This window comes from Scardinius erythrophthalmus, assembly GCF_964197995.2.
Source record: "Scardinius erythrophthalmus genome assembly, chromosome: 3".
NCBI classification, from domain to species: domain Eukaryota; kingdom Metazoa; phylum Chordata; class Actinopteri; order Cypriniformes; family Leuciscidae; genus Scardinius; species Scardinius erythrophthalmus.
The window spans coordinates 30,488,990-30,511,313 of NC_138223.1; the positions used below are offsets into that span (position 1 = coordinate 30,488,990).

The window sequence follows — 22,324 nt, forward strand, 5'->3', positions numbered from 1 at the left end:
CAGAAACGGAATTTCTGAATCTTTCTGACTACTGTGATTTTCGTGTCACTCCCTTTCATTTTTCTTTTCCCACTACTTTCTGAAATGCTCTCTACTGTAGTAAGAAGAACTCCCGGACACTTCTCTACAAATAGCCAATCTCCAGTCAAGTCACCAAGTAAGTGGTAATACCTCTGAAAAGATAGCACCATGTTTTCCCCATGAAGTTATATGATATTAGTTGAGGTTTCTTGCACCAAAAAGAGCCATACGTTACCATTTCTACCTTGTTTTTGACCCTTAGAAATAAACAGAATGCATTTCTATCGTACCTTTAAGACTTCTAAAGGTAAATGACTTATGTTGTGATTTGCTAACCTCTTCTCATGTGAGTTAAGGTGTGGTCATGTTTATCGTTGTTCTGTGAATTTTTGAAGGGCAAAATCCAGTAATTTCAATAGAAATCCACACAGTCTGGAATTTTGCATGATGGCGAAATATTTCCCATTGTTCTCAAAAGTGTGCACAAAATTTTTATTTTATATTTCTGATACGTTTTAGTTGGACATTCAATGTTTTTTAAATGTTAATACTTGTTTTAGAACATTCAGAGAACATTTAAAAGTAATGTTCCCATATTTGCAAAATTATACAATGGAATGTTCCCTTAAAGGTAGGGTAGGCAATTTCAGAGAGGCTAGCTATAGCAAGCTAGCTTTGAAAGCATAAGACCCCACCCTCCCTTCAGAGCATCTCCAAAGCAACACCTGCTTAAAAACACAGGAACACACACAGCCAGAGCAGAGTCTGCAAAGCATCACGAGAGACCATGTTGAATTACCTCATGTCTCAAAGCACATGACATAACAATAATAATGAACAAACAACTTTGAGAGCAGAAAAATATATGTGTATTTTTTTTATATTTAGACCACTTCTATTTTTGATTGCTAACAGAATGTGAAGAGTTTCAATCAGTATAATAAAAATGGTTTATGAAAAACATTACCTACCCTACCTTTAATGTTTACACAACCAATATATATATATATATATATATATATATATATATATATATATATATATATATATATATATATATATATAACATTGGTAACTTAATGGGGACATTAGCTAAACATTCTTAGAACATACTTTTGTTAGCTGGTTGTGACCTCACCTTAACAGTGCCCCCACTGCCAAGCTGAAACCCGAATATGCATTAGTATGTAAAAAGTAGGCTGCCGCGTGTTAATTTTCTGATATATTCCTTTTAATCACATCCATATCCATTACATTGAATAACAGATACTTTTATGCTAGTTGTTGTTGCCTTTACCATAACTAAGACCAACAAACTGACAACCAGAGAATCTGACAACCCTATTAAATTCTTGAGCTTCTTCAGAGGAATCTCCCTGTATAATGTTAAGTTTACCTACAGGACATTCATCTGTGGAATGAGCCGTACATGACCTCTAACCCTTTTGGTGCAGCATTCAATCATACTAACAGCTCTGCTGCATGGCTTTCCAAATCCATCAGCTAGTATACAGAGAGCTAACTCCCATACTGGCCACTGCCCGACCCTGGCTTGCGCATTCTCTAATCTATCAGACATGCCAATTGGATGTGTACACTAAATGCAGTCATCCTCAAATGCCTTCTGCTTAGACTGGCTAATGCAGTACACACACCCTAAATTCCTATGCCCCTGAACTGTAAAGGCTCTATCGCATGCCTGGAGAGAAAACTACTCATGCCACAGACTCAACGGGAAATGCCAAGAGCAGCTTTTCTAAATCCATGCTCCCTGTGGATTCTGACGCAACTTGGGATGCTATCCATAATGTGCATAATAGTTTTTTTCTGTTAAATTCTTCTGCTACTATATATGTGGATGGTGTTTATTAAAGAGTGTTTGATGCTTGATATCACTGGGTTATTCTATGATTTAGCCTAGCGTTGTGGATTTGGTGTCAGGTGTTTGGTGCGTGTGAACCCTTGTCTCTGTGTTAAGAGACTTATTCTGGGCCAAGGAGACATGTGCACACGCATTCCTGAGAGGAAAATGTTGGGGTCATTAAGATTTTATTTTTTTGTCTCATTTGTTAATGCATTAGTTGACATGAACAAATTATAAGCAATATATTTTTTACAGCATTTATGAACTTTTCTTAATGTTAGTTCATTATTACAATTGTTCATTGTTTGCTCATGTTAGTTCACAGTGCATCTAATGTTAACAGATGCAAGTAAACATAGAAATTGACATTAACTAAAATTAATAAATGCTGTAGAACTAATGTAGTTAACATAATGCAACATTATTGTTCATTTATTAATTTAACAATTTAAACAAATAGGCCTAAATTATTGAACTTTGTTTATCAAGAAAGAAAGAAAGATTCTATATATATATATATATATATATATATATATATCTCATGGGTTTGACAAAAATATTAAGCAGCACAACTATTTTCAACACTGATAATAATAAGAAATGTTTCTTGAGCACCAAATCTTACTTATCTTCTTTTGAATAGTAGTGTATGTATTAGTGTAGTGTATTAAATTAAGACTCCAGTTATACAAGTAGAAAAATATGCCTTGTTCTGCTTAAAATGAACATTTCATTCAAAATAATTGAATTCTGTCATTGTTTACATAATTCTTAAACCTATATGGTTCTTACTTTTGTGGAACATAATGTTGGCACTTCCCTTGTCCATACAATGGAAGTGAATGGTGAAAACGTGCTGTCAGACTGTAAAAATGAACAAAAGCGCCATAGAATGACCATACACGACTAAAGTAGTCTAAAGCTTTGTGTGAGGAAAAGAAGAATTTGAGTTATTCATTAGGAATTTTCTTTTCCAGTGTTGCTCTTAAACCTCAATCACGTCCAACTAAGAATTTAAATAACCACACATTCAAATTTGACTGCTAGGATGAAGTGAAATAATCATAAGATTTCAAAAGACTGGGAAGTCATATAGACTTGTTTTTTGTTATATTTTTCAAAGCTTGATCACCACATTAACATTCACTTTCATTGTTTTTAAAAAAGCCTTTTATTTGTCTTTTTGTTGTCTACGGAAGAAAGTACAAGTTTGGAAATGCCAGAAAGATGAGTAAATGATGACAGAATTAGATTAAGTGAGGTCCCCTATTCATTTTGAGATCACATGACCAGAACAGACCATGAACTCAGCTTACTTTATGTTGGTAACATCATCTTCAAACAGACATATGAGGTCTTAAGCAATGCATGTGTAGCAGAAAATGAGTGTAAGAAGTAACACCATTTTTTTCTCTCTCTTTTCTATGTCTCCCTCCCTCTTCCTGCTACACTCCTCAGTAAATGGAGTACCCAACAGCCAAATCACTACCCCCAAATCCGCCAAATCCTCCAGCTCCTCCCCAACCAGCCCCCGCAGCATGCGCAACTTCAAGGTAAACCCGTTGGCATGGCAACTCTGTGCCGCTAATCAGTTTACAGACAAACATTGCTAGTTTTAGAATAGATTATTTCTTCAAGTCAAAAATAAGATCAGGCTTCTGGATGCTGACGCATGGATGATAGCATAGCATCATAACACTCTCCTTCGTGATTAAGAGTTTAGTGATGCTGCCTAAATTACTGACTCTCAACAAATTGAAGCTGTTGTAACACCCTTAAATTTCAAGTTCAAGTGATGACACTTTATCAGAATATGCTTCTCTTTTTTATACTGCAATTCAGGGGAAAAAAAGGATTTAGAAAGTCATGTATTTTTTCTTGTGTTTTCATACTTTTAATGATAAATGCAAGCTTTTATTTTATTTGTATTGTTTCAATTATGTTTAGTTGTTTTATTTCTATGCAGTATATGACATGTCGGTGATGTCTCTATACGCAATTTTATCTAGACTATAAGGTCGACAAATTATGAAATAAAAATTGAAAGAGTAAATATTTCAAAATATGAAATGAACATTGTTCCATTAAAGTATTTAGCTGAAATATGTTCTTTGACTTATCAGCTTATCAATATACATTAATAAATTGTTATCAGTTTAGTATACTATTGCATATGTTGTATAAGAATGTAGGTCCACTATTATTAATACACTATATAAACTTCTACAGTGATATTATTAAAGTACTACGGCGATGATATTATTTCTCTTAGGTACTTATAGTTCAAGATTGCAGGTAGATTTGGATAACCCTTATGGGAGTTTTCTGTTACCTCACAACTCACATGTGCAAGGTGCATAAAACACTTGAGTTTTCAGTAGTTGTCTCTATAGAGGTCGTTTAGTATCAGCGGATTTCTACATTATCTGGTAAGGACATAGAAATCCGCTCTGAAAGACCTAATCAATTCTATTCTTGGAGGCATTGTGAGTTGATGCATTGAGATCTTGCTGAGATCTGACTACGGCACACTGTAATTTAACCAAAGGTCAAAGTCAAGTACAATCATAGCCTTGAGAACTCCTGGTGTTAATCTGCTTAACTGACCTGTCTGTCAGACAGTAAGCTTCTTGGTGTACGGGTGCTATCCTTAAAGCTTTTTGAAGAAACGCACATGGAGAAATTTCATGACAAGGATCAACTTTCATTCATTTTTTTGGGAGGATCTAGGGCTATATTTAGAAGTGAATAGTGAGTTATTTGGCACACACTGACCATTACATGGTAACTTGCATATTACGTACTCCTGTAATATATCATGCTGCGCCGCGTTATCGATTAGGCAGAACAATCCTTCCATCCACCATAGATAATTTTTCAAACAGCTTATCGGATCTGTCTCAGCTGCTCAGTGAACCCAAACAAACAGATGAACTTGAGGAATTAACTAGCACTATGAGCACCATTCTCTCTGGATCATTGGATATTGTTGCGCCCATTAGATTAAAAAAGGTCAGAGAGAAAAGTAAAGCACCATGGTACAACAATACTACGCGTGTTCTAAAGAGAGAAACCCGTAATTTAGAGCGTAAATGGAAACAAACCAACTTAGAGGTCTTTAGAATCGCATGGAAAGACAGTATGTCACGTTATAAAAAGGCCCTAAAAGCGGCCAGGGCTGAGCATCTACGCAAACTAATAGAAAACAACCATAACAATCCTAAGTTCTTATTTAACACCGTGGCGAGACTAACAAATAAACAGATGTCTCCTGAACAAAATATTCCATTACAGTTTAGTAGTAATGATTTCATGAAGTTCTTCACTGAGAAAATAGAAAACATCAGAACCACAATTGTAAACGTTCAATCCTCAATCGCGCCTTATAATTCAGCCTCAATTATCACCCCGCAAGAACAATTACAGTGCTTTACAACTATAGAACAAAAAGAGTTAAATAAACTTTTTACTTCATCTAAAACAACAACATGTTTACTAGATCCTATACCAACTAAACTATTGAAAGAAGTGTTACCTGTAGTGGAAGAGCCTCTCCTCAATATTATTAACTCGTCTTTATCTTTAGGTTATGTTCCAAAAACATTTAAACTGGCAGTTATAAAACCTCTCATTAAGAAACCACAATTAGATCCGAATAATCTAGTAAATTATAGACCCATTTCAAATCTACCTTTTATGTCTAAAATACTAGAAAAAGTTGTGTCCGCTCAACTGGGCTCTTTCTTACAAGAAAATGACACCTATGAAAAGTTTCAGTCTGGGTTCAGGCCGCATCATAGCACTGAAACTGCGCTCGTTAAAATCACAAATGATTTACTTTTAGCTTCTGACCAAGGCTGTATCTCAATATTAGTTTTACCTGATCTTAGTGCTGCGTTCGATACTATAGATCATACAATACTCTTAGATCGACTACAAAATTATACTGGTGTTCAAGGACAAGCATTAAGCTGGTTTAGATCGTATTTATCTGACCGCTACCATTTTGTTTATTTAAATGGAGAAAAATCTATCATAACTCCAGTAAACTATGGAGTGCCGCAGGGATCTGTGTTAGGCCCTCTATTATTCTCAATATATATGCTGCCACTTGGAAATATTATAAGGAAACATGGAATTAGTTTCCATTGTTATGCTGATGACACTCAAATCTATATTTCATCACGGCCAGATGAAAACGCTAAATTATCCAAATTGACAGAGTGTGTTAAAGATATAAAAGATTGGATGACGCATAATTTTCTTTTATTAAATCCAGACAAGACAGAGGTACTACTTATCGGTTCAAAAAACCACCCACAAAACCTCTCACAATACAACTTTAACATAGTAGGATGTCCTGTTACTTCATCCTCTACAGTAAAAGACCTGGGTGTTATATTAGACTGCAACCTGTCTTTTGAAAATCATATTTCATATGTTACAAGAACAGCCTTTTTCCACCTTAGAAACATTGCTAAGCTACGTAATATGCTATCAGTTTCTGATGCAGAAAAGTTAGTTCATGCATTCATGACCTCGAGACTAGATTACTGTAATGCGTTATTAGCCGGTTGTCCTGCATCCTCAATAAACAAGCTACAGTTAGTCCAAAATGCCGCCGCTAGAGTTCTAACTAGATCAAGAAAATATGATCATATAACACCGATTTTATCATCTCTACATTGGTTACCTATAAAGTCCCGTATTAATTACAAGGTATTGCTACTGACTTATAAAGCCCTAAACGGCTTAGCTCCAGTCTATTTAACGGATCTTCTATCGCCCTATAATCCATCGCGCTCTTTAAGGTCACTAAATTCGAGGCTTTTGGTCATACCTAGGATATCTAGGTCCACCAAAGGAGGGAGAGCATTTTCACATTTAGCACCAAAACTCTGGAATAGTCTTCCGGATACTGTTCGTTGCTCAGACTCGCTCTCCCAGTTTAAAACTAGATTAAAGACGCATCTCTTCAGCCAGGCATTCATATAATACTTTTAATCCTACAGTTAAATCCGACCTCTAGTTCATAAACGCCAGAGGAGAACTGGCCCCCGACTGAGCCCGGGTTCTCCCAAGGTTTTTTTTTCTCCATTAGGTCACCTGATGGAGTTTTTCGGTTCCTTGCCACTGTTGCCTTTGGCTTGCTCAGTTGGGGATATTTGGGGATATTTAATTGAATTAATCAATCAACGATACTATTGATCAGCATTACCAAACGTAGACGTTCCACTAGAAACAAACATTGATGTATTGTTCTAATTTATTACTGTGAAGCTGCTTTGATACAACCTGTGTTGTGAAAAGCGCTATATAAATAAACTTGACTTGACTTGACTTGACACTAAGTGAACCAAATGAGATCTCAATTGTTTTTTTTGTTTTCTGAGAGAGCAATGCAATTAAACGGAGAAAATCTCATATCTCAACATGTCACATATTGTGCATACTCAGATTTACTAACATATTAAGTCTGCAATCAATATTCAGACATTGTGAATTTAAATTAAAGAATACGATTTTTTTCACCACTATTATGCATATAAATTCTTTGTAGTATTGTACGCCACATTTTTATTTTTTTATTTTTCCTAATATGAACACTGAGATGCACATCTAAAACAAAGTTAACTGTTAGTTAAATAAAATATTACATATACTTCATAAAAGTCTAACAAGCTATACAAGAACAATGCACAAATTGAGAAATACACTATTTTCAGAAGCCTGTGAATGTCTATCATGAAACAGCCTTTAACAAATTATTCATAGTATTCCACCTTTATTGTGCACTTTACTGAAAATATGACTGAATAAGTGGTTTGATGGAAAGTTGCTGGTTCTTTGCACATTGTTCCCTGAGATTTCAAGCTAATTTTAGTCCAAACGCGCCAACGTTATGGTTACATAAATATCTTCCCACTTGCCTTTAGTTTAGTTGCAACAAGCGGATAGGAGTCCCCCTCCGTCTCTCTGTACAGGTATTATGAAACTCTGCCTTCTGTAGCAGCATTCATATTAGCTGGAGTTCCTTCTGGATATTCAAGTCTTCAGTTGGGTATGATTGTGTGAGTCACTTTAGTAGCACAGTTTGTATATCATTCGGCTATGCATTGGGGTATTTGATTCCTTCAGGGTGGCATATAATACCCAACTGTTGCTTGTGTACCTAGAGGAACCCTGTAGCCTTTATTAAACCAGCTTTAACCAGGATGCTGCCAGTATTTGTCTCCATTGGCTTACTTAGTCTATTCTCACGGCACTGCCACGTCAGTTTAATTCTTTTTTGGCTGCTGAATCAAAATAACATACAGGCTTTTTAACCATGCTGATTGCCAGTCCATTTTAAATCTTTTAAGATTAGGTCCATTATTTTGTGTGTGAGTCGCACACAGTTTGTCTTTTAGATAATTATTTTTGTGTCCTCATCAACCATTTATTTCACTTAGGATGAAGTTTAATGCCAGATGGCAGTATGTTGTTGTTGATAAACTGATTGTTTAATTGTGAAGGTTTTGTATAATCGCATAGCTTCTATAACCATCTATGCTTTTCTTTTTTTAGTAGGGTTGGGCAATATAGTGAACATTGATGTTTTATAAAGATCTGGCGATAAATATCACAATGATTTTAATTCACTTTTATTTGGCTTGCTTTGCAATCCTTCCTTGTCGACTTGTGAATATGAGAGTGTTAAGACATGTTTTAGTATCTGTGATACTGTTAAACTTCAGTATCAAAAATAGTAAGGCAATGATGTATACTTTTCCAAAATTTGCAAATATTACTATTTGACCTTTCACCTTTTAATGCGTATAATAACAAGCATTTACTTGCCAGGAGTACGAATTTGTGAATTAGAAAGGTGAATGTGTATTTTTACCAATAATGACTATATGTAGTAAATGAACATTTAATAAACATGCAACTTCAGCGTTTTCAGGTAAAGCTTGTTTTATGATTATTTTCACAAACACATTTGCACAAATATTGCAGGCGTTCTGTGAGTCAGATATGAATCTGAATGAATCTTCCCTGTTTTTCATTGTAAAAAACTGTGGAAAACATGCCTTGATTTAAGGATACAACCAATTTTTCCAGATTGGCTGGTAACAAATGTAAAAGTAAAAGTATAAGACTTAAATTGATCCACCATTAAGCTAAATAAAGTCTTAAGTATACTCCTACCTTGTATACGATTATTTACTTCTTATATTTTTAAAATGCACGGCTAAATTTGATGTTGGTTATCTTATATGGAAAAAAACACTCTTAATCCATTTTAGACTGCATAAATATCATAAGTTTTAGTTATATCGCCCAGCCTTACGTTTTACTATTTAAATAAAAATGTCTAAGGTGTTTTAATTGTTTAAGGTTTTTGAGACTTATTTTGTCTCTGTTTGCAGATTCCAGCACATCACTCCTCTGCAACCAATGTGAACGGCTCCTCTGAGACGCCCCAACAATATAACAACAGTGTGAGCCCTGAAGGTAAGACGTCCACCCGCTATTCATCACTGTCATGCACTCACTCACTCACCTTGGATCTTAGTGTGTTTTAAGTCCAAAAGTCCCCAAAGGGCATTTCAGGGGCATGACAAGCTTTGCCGGTGAAAGTGCTGACACATGCCATTCTGTGCCACATTTGCTCAGGCACTCTCCCACTCGTTCACACACTGTGGTGGCAGTGTATGAGCAAACGTCCCTGCTCAGCAGTGCATGAGTCAGAATGACCTTCCGTTGTTTATCTGCATAGTGCACTAACCAAATTTGAGTTGTTGGATGAGGATGTTGGGGCTAATCTGTTATTTGTTTTTTTTTACAAAAGGTCTTGTTTTCACCTGAAAATATTTTTTGATCATATGGTATGAAAATTGTTGTTATGTGTTTTAATCTGATATGCTTAATGTGTTGGTTTATTCCCTTTAGTTAATGGAAACAGGAACATAGCTGCTTCTACTATTGTGGACAAGTACAAAATTGGCAAAGTTATTGGCGATGGAAACTTTGCTGTGGTTAAGGAGTGTGTTGAACGGTAAGAAAATGACTAGTTATAAAAGACTTGCTTAAACAAAGATGTTCTTTCTGTTAATATCTGTCAGAAAGAGATAAAATGGCCCTGGGGGTCAATAAAATTGTTGCTTTCTGTTTTTTTCTCCCTTCTATGTTCTTTGTTGTTGTCATGTTCCCTGATTAAAATACAGAGAGAAACAGTACTATCTACATCTAGATTCAATACTCCAGTTCATATTTTTAAGCTAAAAGGTTCAAAAGAAGATCTCTTGTGCACTGAAAGGACCCTGAGTCCCTGAGGCTCTGAATGCACTCAAAACAAACCTTCATTATCCTCCTTGGAAAAAGTCTATTGTTCTGTTTCTTTCCATAGATCCACTGGAAAGGAGTTTGCACTGAAGATCATCGATAAAAACAAATGCAGAGGCAAAGTGAGTTGGACTTAATAGGAATTGTTTACCACAACAGCCAATGGAGAGTGAACTGAGAAAATACCAGCCATTACTATTCCTTACCAGCAATAAAACTATATTTTGCATTGTTTTTAATTAATAATAATTAATATATTTTGTCCTTATGACAATGTAGTTAAAGCTGTTTATCAGTTCTGGACCGTGGCTTTAGGTGGGTTATTGCAATGTGAATTATTTACGCCCCAGTGGTCTGTGGAATTTTTGGTCCGTTTAATATTGCTGATTAGATTGAGATTTTATTCATTGCCATTTATCCAGCCTGCTGCAGCTCTTTCAGGTTATAAGAGAATAGCTAGCCAACACCTAACACAAAAGGTCTAAATGCAATCAGTAGATCTTCTGAATGCTTCAGAATAGGTTTTTAGTTTTTTTTAATGATTTAACAAGAAACCTCTGTGTTTTAACACTATATGATCAAAACTATGTGGACAATATCACATCCATATGTGCTTTTTTATACTCCTCTGAGAAGTCTTTTCACATTGGAAATTTGGATTTGCTCCTATTTGGACACAAGAGCATCAGTGAGGTCAGGCACTGCTGTTTGGCAATGGCTTGTAGTCGCCATTCCAATTCATCCCGAATGCATTCAGTGTGGCATTGAGGGTTTTTTGTGCAGGTACAAATCATTTCTCAGTAAATCTTTTCTTTATGGATGTCACTATTGCCACAATGTTGGAATGTCACAAAATGCTATTAAATTATGATTTGTTTTCACTAGAATCACTAGAACCTGTTAATTAGAAGGGGTTGTCCACATACTTTTGTATGAATGCTATGTAAACAGCCGTTATACTGGCGGCCAATGTCTCAATCTAATTTCAGCCTGTGCTTTAACCAAGGAAGTTAGTTTCCTGTTTGCCTTGTTTCCTGCAAGAGCGAACCTCAGGAATTCATGTGGATTTATGCCTCGGCAGCTAAAGACAAAAGACTGCTGAGAAATGCTGTATGGTTGGGAATTTGTAGTGACACATGCTTTGAACACCCAGGAGCATCTGATCGAGAATGAGGTGGCGGTGTTGAGGCGTGTTAAGCATCCTAATATCATCATGCTGATTGAGGAGGTGGATACGCCCACTGAGCTCTATCTAGTCATGGAACTTGTGAAGGTACTGTTTGTTAGTCACCTCTTAAACTGTATCTCTCAACAACGCACATTTACACGTGTTCCTACCACACCATATACCATGTTGCATTTAAAGACAACATAAAAAATACTATTCTTTACTTGATAAATGTCCCTGGTCTTATTGTTCATGATTCATTGGTGTACACTGACAAAAAATATTTTGTAAATATGTAAAACTTTTCTCTGCTACTGAAACTTATGCATTTTATAATTAAATGTATATAATTCTTAGATTTGTTTACCAAAACATCATTTGATATTTTTATCAAATAAAATATCATACACTAACAATCAAAAACCAAAAGGCCCTTAACTGTATTTGATTAAAATGCAGTAAAAACAGTAATATTGTGAAATACCATTGCTGTTTAAAATAACTTTTCTATTTTAACATTTTAAAATAATCATAATTTCTATGATGGCAAAGCTGAATTTTCAGCAGCCATTTTTGTGGAAACCATGTTACATTTATTCAGGATACTGAAAGTCAGCATTAATTAGAGATATAAATCTTTTGTAATATTATAAATGTTTAATGCACCTTGCTAAATAAAAGTATTAATTTTATTCTTGCTAAATAAAGTATTTTCATTATTCCCAAACTTTTGAACGGTAGTGTTTGTATAAAATAAAACTAAACTAATAATATAATATAATATAATATAATATAATATAATATAATATAATATAATATAATATAATATAATATAATATAATATAATATAATATAATATAATATAATATAATATAATTGTCACAAGACTAGTCACCTCAGCACAGTTTCCCACACTGTTTCTGTTCAGCCAATCAGTTTATATATATAGGGATGATTAGGAGGCCATGATGGACAGAGGCCAACAGGCAAATTTGGGATTTTTAATGACCACATCAGGACCTTGGTTTAATGTCTCATCCGAAGGACGGTGCTTTTTGACAGTATGGTGTCCCCATTGCTATACTGGGGCGTTAGGACCCACACAGACCACATGGTGAGCACCCCCTGCTGACCTCACTCACACCTCTTCCAGCAGCAACCTAGTTTTCTCAGGAGGTCTCCCATCCAGGTACTAACCAGGCTCAACACTGCTTAGCTTCAGTGGGCAACCAGTCTTGGGCTACAGGGTGATATGGCTGCTGGCCATATCGAACTATCTTATCTTCAGAGCCTGGACTTTTCTGTTTTTACAGAGAACTTCTGCCTCCTTGCCATAACCAGCCCATTTGATGACAATACCCTGAAGTCACTGTTTCAGGGCGAATTACCATCACCCCGTAGACCTCTGACACCTCTGGACTGAACTGGAGGACGCTATCATCCGGTGTCTGGAGAGTGTCTATCCCCGCTCCAGGACACAGCTGGACCCAGAGTCTGTTCCACCACCATCAACCATGGAGGAAACGCGTGAGCCCCCCGCAGACGGAGAGCCACCACCCGCCGTGACACGTCAGCCAGTGCTCGAAGATAAGAGGTCAGCGCTGACCCTCGCCTAGGAAGAGGAGCTTTCTAGTGTGTCTGACCAGGGGTGTGAGCCCACAACATCAGTGGCCGAGGGAATTTTGGTGGATTTTGAGGCTGAGGGCTGGCTGATGGACTTTAACACGGAGGTTTTGTCTCCCACCCTATCCCACCCCATTTCTAATTTTTCATCGCTGTTCCTGGACAGCACCATGGACTGTATGAACTTCCTTCCTGTTTCCTCTGAACCTTCATCACTGTTTCTAGACAGCACAAACACCTGCATGGAAAATGTATTGTTACCTTCGACCCTGTCTAGCCTTAATTTGCCTCCATCACCACCCTGCTCGTGCTGTTCTCCAGCTCCGCCTCTGCTGGAGGTTGTCAGCCCTTCGCCATCTCCTGAAATGCCAAGCAGTCATGTCGAGCCTCAGGTCCTGCAACCACCATCAGCGCCTGAGCGGATAGATACAGTGGCTCCGCCTCCATCCTCAGATCGTCTCGCTCCATCTCGGCCCGTCGACCTGTTGGCTCCACCAGACACCCTCTGCCTTTCGACTCTACCGGCTCCCCCTTGGTCAGTCGTCACACCACCTCCACCACGGACTTGCGGATCTTTCGCAATGCTCCGTTCCTCCACCGCTACGGCTGCAGCGTGCTCCTCTTTCCCTTCGGGTATGCCTCGCTCCTCCATCACTCCGACATTGCCTCAGTCCTTGGGCAGCCTGGCTCCTCCTCAGACGACAATCGCCGTGGCGTCTCCAAGGCCTCCTGTGCCAGCGATGTTGCTCTTCTCCATCGGCTCCCCCTCTGTCGGTTGTCCCCCAGTTGACGTCAGCCTCTACTCCCCCTTGACTCCTCCCTCCCTCCATCGGCTTTCCGTCTGCACCCTGGGTTCCATCGGCACCGCCTCCGTCTGTCGTCTCCCAGTTGATGTCAGCCTCTACTCCACCTTGGCTCCTCCCTCCCTCAACTCTGCAGTGGGCTGTCATCTATGGGCTCTGGGTCTGTGCCTTCGGACAACTACCATCATCGCCGCTGCGGTCTTTTCGTCTGTCTGTCACCATTCATCCACCACTTGCTATCACCATCCCTTTGCCTGCTCCTCTTGCCATCCCTTCACCATCTCCTGTTACCAACCATGCACCATCCCCATGCCCTCCTCCTAAGCCTCCGCCTTCACCTCTTCAAGCTATGAGGTCACGCCTTCTGGGAGGGGGGGTTACTGTCACAATCCTCAATCACCAGACCTGGGCTCGTCGTTCTAGACTGAACTTCTACCTGTTCCATGACTATAATATATAATATTTTTCATGATGCAATAAAATCCCCATGTATAAAATCAGATCCAACATACATTATTAGGTAGGTCAAATGCATTGAGAATTCTTTGTAATATTGTCAGCAAAATTGCACTAAATGGCCGCTTTTATAGACAGACAAATGTTTGTTGCCTCTAGTTGAAAGTGTGTTTTATACAGAATATATATTTTTTAGTTATTTGTATTGCCATTTGTGTTTCAGGGTGGAGATCTGTTTGATTCAATCACCTCCTCAACAAAATACACTGAAAGAGATGCTTGTGTGATGGTATTCGACCTGGCAGCAGCTCTCAAATACCTGCACAGAATGTGTATTGTCCATCGAGACATCAAACCTGAGAATCTACTGGTATGAACACATCTTGCACAGAGACTATGGATCTAAGAATACTTTAATTCACACATCTTTGACAAACACAGCAATATAGAGACATGAAACCTGTGAAGAAAAACGTTGCACTTTTTACATGAAAAATGACTTGAGGTACAGTATGTCAAGAGGAAATAATGTAAATCCTGGTGGATAAAAATAACCCTTTTGCCTCTTTCACTGTTTGTCGTAGGTGTGTGAGTACCCTAATGGTACAAAGTCTTTGAAGCTGGGTGATTTTGGCTTGGCTACAGTGGTTGAGGGCCCGCTGTACACTGTTTGCGGAACACCCACTTACGTTGCACCAGAAATCATAGCAGAGTCAGGGTAAGAGTCATTGATTGTTTTGTTTTTATATAATCAAATGTGTGATTGCTATGGAAGCATGAATATCTGTGTTTAATAACCTTTAAAATGCTGGAGGATGAATGTTATTGACTGTGTCTTTCTATCCGGGCATCACTGCAGTTACGGGCTAAAGGTGGATATCTGGGCAGCTGGAGTGATTACCTATATCCTCCTATGTGGCTTCCCACCTTTCCGCAGGTAACACTAGATAAAACTTTCTCTGTCCTTCATGTTAAAGTCAGCATGAAACAGTAGTTGCGATAGTCTTTTCTTTCCAATAGTGACCTATATCCTAGTGAAACTGCTTCTCGGACAAGAAAAAATGTAGGGTGGGATTTTGTCCATCAAGAATTGATTGGATGGTTGGATCATTATGATTTGCTATTGGTCGATCTCATGTGAGTGACAGGTTGTCCCGCGGTCGCGCCAATAAACACGTCATCAGAGTAGAGAAGAGATGTTATTGCAAGTGGAAGAGGAAGTTATTTTGGTTAAAGATTACCAGGACACATGAAATTAAAATTTAAAAAAAAAAAAAAAAAAAAATAATGTGCACGGATAAATAATTTATAATAAGTACTGCAATATTCCATTAAAAAAACAATTGTCCATTTTGATTTCATGGTGACTTTAATATACTAGAGTGTTTAAAAGTCTCATTTTGTTCATTGCGTAGTGTTCTCAGAAGTTATTGTTCATTAAATATTGTGTGTGTGTCTGTGTGCATTGCATTTGTTTTTGTAGTGAGAATAACCTTCAGGATGACCTATTTGATCAGATTCTGGTTGGGCGTTTAGAGTTCCCTTCACCCTTCTGGAACAATATCACTGATTCTGCTAAAGTGAGTACAGACAAACACACATTTTGACACATGCTACATTCTTAAAATGTACTGTTTCAATCTCACTCATTTATCTCCACATTCTTCATTCTTCATCCTGTATACTCTGTCCTGACTGTTGCACTCCACTTTCTTTCATCCTACTCACACCATCATCTCATTCACATCCTCCCCCTCTCACACTCAGCCCATCCAGCTTTAGAACTGTTTTTGCATGCTAGGTTTATAACATCTTTCTCTTCACTGAATGGCAGAATGTTTTGCTGTGTTTGCAAATGTGAATGTTTTCATACACTTTAACATGTTTATCACATTTCATTTTAGAAAATTACATTTTATGTACAGTATATGGGGTGTATATGTGTGTATATGTATGTGTATATATAAAAATTAGAAGTGTAATGGTACACAAACAATGATGGTTCGGTACGGGTTCGGCACAGCAAGGGGGGAAAACTAAACATAAAATTGCTGCTTTTTTCTTAATTAAACTATACACATATACACATTTGTTTTTAATTAAACAAATGTGTATAAGTGTTTAAATAAATTCTATTATAATTAATTTTCTTAAGGATTAAAAAAATCTATCTTAGCTAATGCTGTAAACTATATGTGACCCTGGATCACAAAACCAGTCACAAGTCACACGGGTATATTTGTGGCAATAGCCAACAATACATTGAATGGGGGAAAATATATAGATTTTTCTTTTATGCCAAAAATCATTAGGATATTAAGTAAAGATCATGTTCCATGAAGATATTTTGTAAATTTCCTACCTTAAATATATAAAACATTTATTTTTGTGAGTGAATGCAGCACAATCGCGAACATAAATGGACAACTTTAAAGGCGATTTTCTCAATGTTTCGATTTTTTTGCACACTCAGATTCCAGATTTTCAAATAGTTGTATCTCGGCCAAATATTGTCCTATCCTATGATGTATACATCTCAAGTTAAAAAAATTGACCCATGTGACTGGTTTTGTGGTCCAGGGTCACATATGGGGAGTCCCTTAATTATACATTGCTCAATAATCATGCTGTAAATTGCAAATAAGGCAGGTTTTGCATTAACTTCTAAATTCTATTATTAAGTTAATTTTCTACTCCAATTAATTGTAATCATTTACACAGTGGCTGTCATAGCTTGTTTTCATGACAAATTTATTTAAACAAATTAAATAATCAAGACATTACGTAAGTATATTAAGTAAATATAATGAATAGGCTAATATTCATATTTAGTTTTGCATTTACAAAACTAACCTACTGTCGACACTAAATGACTGAGGTAAATGTAATGCTACTTGAGATATTATTCTTGATATTGATATCTTTCCACAGTTGACACTGGTTGAGAGATGTAAACATATCAATCGATCATATCTTCTGAGCTTTTTACTGGTAACAAACAGCGTTGCATTGCCGCATGCACCCCCTTCTGGATTGGAGTATTTGTCGTGCGACTGCATGCACCGAACCTTGACCTCTGTACCATACGGTTCGAGGCGACTACATGTACCGTTACACCCCTAAAATATATATATATATATAAAATATATATACATTATATATACTCGCTCTAGACAGAGCATTATTAGCCAACTCAGCTGCTTACTCATGACACATAGCAACACAGCTGAAAGTATTCCTAATATGTTGGACCTATTGAAAGTAGCCTACTTTTACCTGTTGAGACATGCCTTCACAAGCACCGTAAGAGTCACTGGACTTGTGATGTTTGAGTTGAGGAAGAAACAACGTGTGAAAGGGGCATTCGCAAGGTTGTTGGAAAATGTGCTTTATTTGTGTAATTCCGCTAGGTGCCACTAGTGTCACAGAAACTACCTACATCACCTTTAACTTTAAAGGGTCATTTCACCCATTTGAACATTGTTTTTTATTTAAAGTGGGTCATATATGTAGTCGAAATGTAAAATAATTTTTGAATTTGGTGCCTTCGTGACCGAGAAAAGACAAAAAATAACTTCAGAACGCATTTGTATGAAAGACAACAACTCCCACAATGCACCACATTGCACAGCTCCGCAAGCCACTCCCACTAATCCAGAAAGCGCATATCTGCCTATAAGAGAAATCACTCTTCCGTCTACAAGGCTAGCTACTACCAGAGCTTGAAATTCATTTCACATTCACACAAAATGTCTAGTTAGTTGGCGAACTCATATAGTGCATTACTCCTCGTTTGTATTTCGTTCGAAAAGGTGAATTATTGCATGGTACCTGGATGTTCAGTCAGAACATATGCGGTGCGAAACTAGGATAGTTCTCAACACAAACGTCCGTGTCCTCCTCTGATTCAGAGATTTCGTCCAGGAGAAATTGTCATCGTTGAAATTCTTTGCCGCAGACGGACTCTATCTCTGTGTTCGTAGCGGTTCGTAGCTGCATTGTGAGATCACCGGCGCCACCAGTCCGCCCTAACTCGAGCCAGTCCGGGCTCCTCGTCCGCGGCAGGCAGGTCTTCTGCCTCGGCTGCTCTTCGCTATAATGCGGCTTGTAAAGGTAGCCACAGACACCTGATTCAAGCATCAGACTTCCGAAATCCTCTTCTTCTATATCATATTGAGTACTCCTCCGCTATTGTCATAACTGTACATCTGTCTCCACAGCGCCTGTTAGCTTAGCTTCAAACAAGATGGAGGATATTGCTTTCAGTTTCAGAGAGTAAAGTCCCACCCACTGATCTGTAATAGGTCTGTAGCGTGAGCGCGCCCCACCCTGGGAAAGATGAGAAACTAGTGTCTGTAGTCTTAACAGAAATCCCCCCCTCTAACACTTCCTCCTACAATGACGCAAAATGACGATTTTTGCGTCATTGTAGGAGGAAGTGTAAGAGGTAAATAACAGATTTCTCCCGTCTCAGGGGAAAATGAGAGAGTGTTGCACGACCATTCAATAGTATGACTGGGTTTCTAACAATGCAAAGCTTAATGCAAATGGGTGAAGTGTCCCTTTAAGTGCAAAGATTTGTCCTCAAAGATTTGATCATGATGTGTTTATACAGGAGTTGATTGGTCACATGCTGCAGGTGAATGTGGAGGCCAGATACACAGCAGAGGACGTGTTGTCTCACCCCTGGGTCACTGTAAATGTGAGTGGAAGGGTTTAGTGGTGTATATGTTTGATTTGTTTTTGTTTTTTGTCAATATCGTGGAGTTGTGTAATGCATATGCTACACTAAAGTATCACATTTCTATATATATCCAAATCAAAATGTATTTTAGGCATTGCATGTTGAGCAGCATGGATGGCCACAAGGGATTCACTCGCACACTTACTCATAAAACATTATTGATGTAATTTGAGATGTATTAGAGGTGGTTTTGATTTATGTTTCAAATATTTTTTCAAACTGAAACCTACAATTTAGTCAATATGCTCTGGTGGACACAGTTACAGTATATTGCTCACCATTAGATTGCCCTATCTTAATCCACTTCAATAACCAACAGGAGGATGCTGCAATGGAAAACAATATGAAGATGGAGGTGGCAGGTAAACTCAAAAAGCACTTTAACTCTGTGCAGAAACAGAGCAACACTTCCCCTGGAGTCTCTGTTCTTGTGGTGAGCACACACACTCACATATGAGAAACAGTCAGCCCATCATTACTGCAGCTGTTGTCACCTGTTAATATTCACTGCTTAAAAAAAATAACCAATGTCATCCTCTCGGTCCCTAATGATTAGTACTTGGATTACACATAATTCCCAAGCATAGCGTCACTGAAATTACAGCCACTGTGGACACCAGCATCAAATCAATCAGTTTGTCTCTCTCAGCGCTCATGACTTACATAACTGCTAAGTCTCAGAAAATATGAGAGATTATTGTATTGCAAACAAGCACAGCACCAAATATGCCAGAGCTATGAAATTGGAAATGACTTCAGAAAGCATCACATCAGACGCAAGTAGGCTATAAAGATCCCGTTCATTTTCTCCATCAATTTTTTTATTTGACTTTGTGATAATGTATTTCTTCAACACACCTTTCAACCATTTAACACAGACCTACTGAGTCATGTGATTTAAACTTTTGTATTTAAAATAATTAACCAAAACAAAAATGTGTTTAATTACGGTGACCGGGAGGGGACGTGTTCGGTTCACTTGGAAACCTGGAATTATCGGAAATGGCCACGACAAAACTATGATCACGCAGGTTGTTTACACTTAACTCATGGCCACGAGAAATAGATTTCGTTCTCTCAACATCTCATCTGGATCTCAAGGCCACGACTTTATATCGCATGACCACGACATAAGGATGCCGTTACCTCAAAAAAATTATCTCTTGGCCACGAGTTAATATGACGTTCCCACGAGTTTATATGTTGTGGACACGACAAAACTAAGTGAACCGAACGTGTCCCCTCCCGGTCACCATATTTAATAGCCAAATTGATGGTTAAAAACGACAACCAATCAGAGACTTGTCAAACCTAAATCCCTCAGCAGTGATTTCCTTTAAAGCCGGGGACACACTTATTGACTGTAATATAATTTGATACTTACGACTGATCATGCCCAAATGCGCCGAGTCGCGTTCAGTCAGTGTTCACAGTCGGTGTTTGAAATCTGCTGTAGCCGATGGCAACAGTCTGTAAGTGTGTTTAGTTCAGTCTTAAGGCCCGTTCACATCAAGGACGATAACTATAAAGATAACGATAAAGATATAATTCTAAAAATCGTTCTCCATATTAAAGAATAACAGAGTTCACACCACAACTATAACGATAAAGATAAAGATATGAGGAACGATATTGTTGGGATCACTTTCAGAACGATTTTTTTCCAGCTGTCAAACGATAAAACACTGACAGCCAATCAGAATCCATTCTAGCAGGTCATCCATTTTCGCTACTTTGAAACCGCAGCGTGGGCGCGCGCGTTCTTAGAATAAAAAGACCGTTATCGGTCGTTGGTGCGGACGCATATATAGTTATCTTTATCGTTATCTTTATAGTTATCGTGCTTGGTGTGAACGGGCCTTTAGAATGTTTCAGCTAGTCGTTAAGTGTGTCCCCGGCTTAGGTCAAGGATCCATTCACTTTGAGCTGTTTACTCATATATTTGTATATATTTGAATATATTGCTATACTTATATTCAAAGACTACAAGTCATTAGTTTATTCATGTGATACAAAGCTGAATTTTCTGCATCATTACTCTAGTCTTCAATGTCACATGATCCTTAAGAAGTCATTCTAATATGCTGATTTGGTGCTTTGGCATGTCTTAGTATTATCAATGTTGAAAACAGTTGTGAGTAATATTTTTGTGGAAACTGTGATAAATATTTTCCAGAAATTGTTCAAAAAGAACAAAACAAAAAATGACTGATACCAAACTTTTGAACGGTGATGTATATATGTTACCGGCAAAGTGTGTAATCCGGCATTCTATAGAATGCCTAGGTAATGTATAGAATTAGGTAATGTATTTTTGCCAAAAACCATCAGGCATTCTATACAATACCGGGATTTCACAGTTTAGTGTTAAATACAGAAAAATGTGCAGTCAGTGCTGCTCTCTATAGTGCCTCAAAATGGCTGAAGGACTCAAAGGAGTCATAATCCTTTTATTGTTTGGCTGAAGCAGTACTTTATGAGCTCAGAGAGAGACATGGGAGAAGCATTTTCAGCCATTTCCACCCTCGTGTCTTATTAAATTCCCATCCCAGTTCACTGCACCATAAACCCCTCACTGCCAGTTATCTTAGTTCTTCTCATTGTCATCAAGGTGTTAGTGTCTGTAAATGTGTTTTCAGTGTTGTCATTGGTCTTAACCTCGTCTATATTGTCATGATCAAGAATATTGTCTATTACTCATTCTTTGAACTTGACCCCATCATGCAGAACTTGACCTCATCATGCAGTTTTGACAAGACCTCAGTATACATTTAAAATGCTCAGCACATGGGCAGAGCAGTATATTGAATATTCATGATATATTTGCAATGATTTTGCTAGAGCCTTTTTTGTTCACTACACTGCTTGAAAAAGCAGCAGCAGGGTCTCTGGCTGAATGTGTATTGATGTGAATTTCATTTGACAGTTTGAACTATAAGGGCAGGGCTGTACCTACACCCCTTCCTTGCTCTCCCAAGACCCGAAGTGATGTCTGCCACTGGATATTGGGTATTTGAATCCAAACCTAAATCTATTTTTAATGAGCTTGAGAGCTTATGACTCTATACTAAAATCTAGTACTCTGGCTGCCTCCTATTAACCCTCACTGGGTTTTTTCAGCATTTCCGGTCTTGCCTCACAATAATCATACCATATTGTACCTCATATCCCAACCATAATCCGGTCCACTTTGTGTTCCCATCTCCTCACTCCACTCCATGTTCATGGTGGCTCTTTCATGATGAAAACTTTGCTGTAATATTCTGAGCCATATGGCTTGTGTTGCACATTTTTGCTGTATATTGTTTCCTTCTGGG

General features: G+C 37.8%; 1 protein-coding gene across 1 annotated transcript in view; it reads left to right on the forward strand.

The window, feature by feature from the left end:
• dclk2a (doublecortin-like kinase 2a) overlaps positions 1-22,324 on the forward strand; it is a gene marked incomplete at its 5' end in the record, with an annotated part of 31,637 nt that overhangs the window by 4,741 nt on the left and 4,572 nt on the right. The window contains 12 exons of the mRNA XM_081360691.1: positions 101-157; positions 3,344-3,438; positions 9,298-9,382; positions 9,821-9,926; positions 10,278-10,335; positions 11,367-11,486; positions 14,487-14,633; positions 14,848-14,981; positions 15,123-15,200; positions 15,747-15,843; positions 18,879-18,965; positions 19,327-19,440. Of these exons, the coding sequence (XP_081216817.1) occupies positions 101-157; positions 3,344-3,438; positions 9,298-9,382; positions 9,821-9,926; positions 10,278-10,335; positions 11,367-11,486; positions 14,487-14,633; positions 14,848-14,981; positions 15,123-15,200; positions 15,747-15,843; positions 18,879-18,965; positions 19,327-19,440 (1,178 nt within the window). The remainder of the gene's footprint in view (positions 1-100; positions 158-3,343; positions 3,439-9,297; positions 9,383-9,820; positions 9,927-10,277; positions 10,336-11,366; positions 11,487-14,486; positions 14,634-14,847; positions 14,982-15,122; positions 15,201-15,746; positions 15,844-18,878; positions 18,966-19,326; positions 19,441-22,324) is intronic.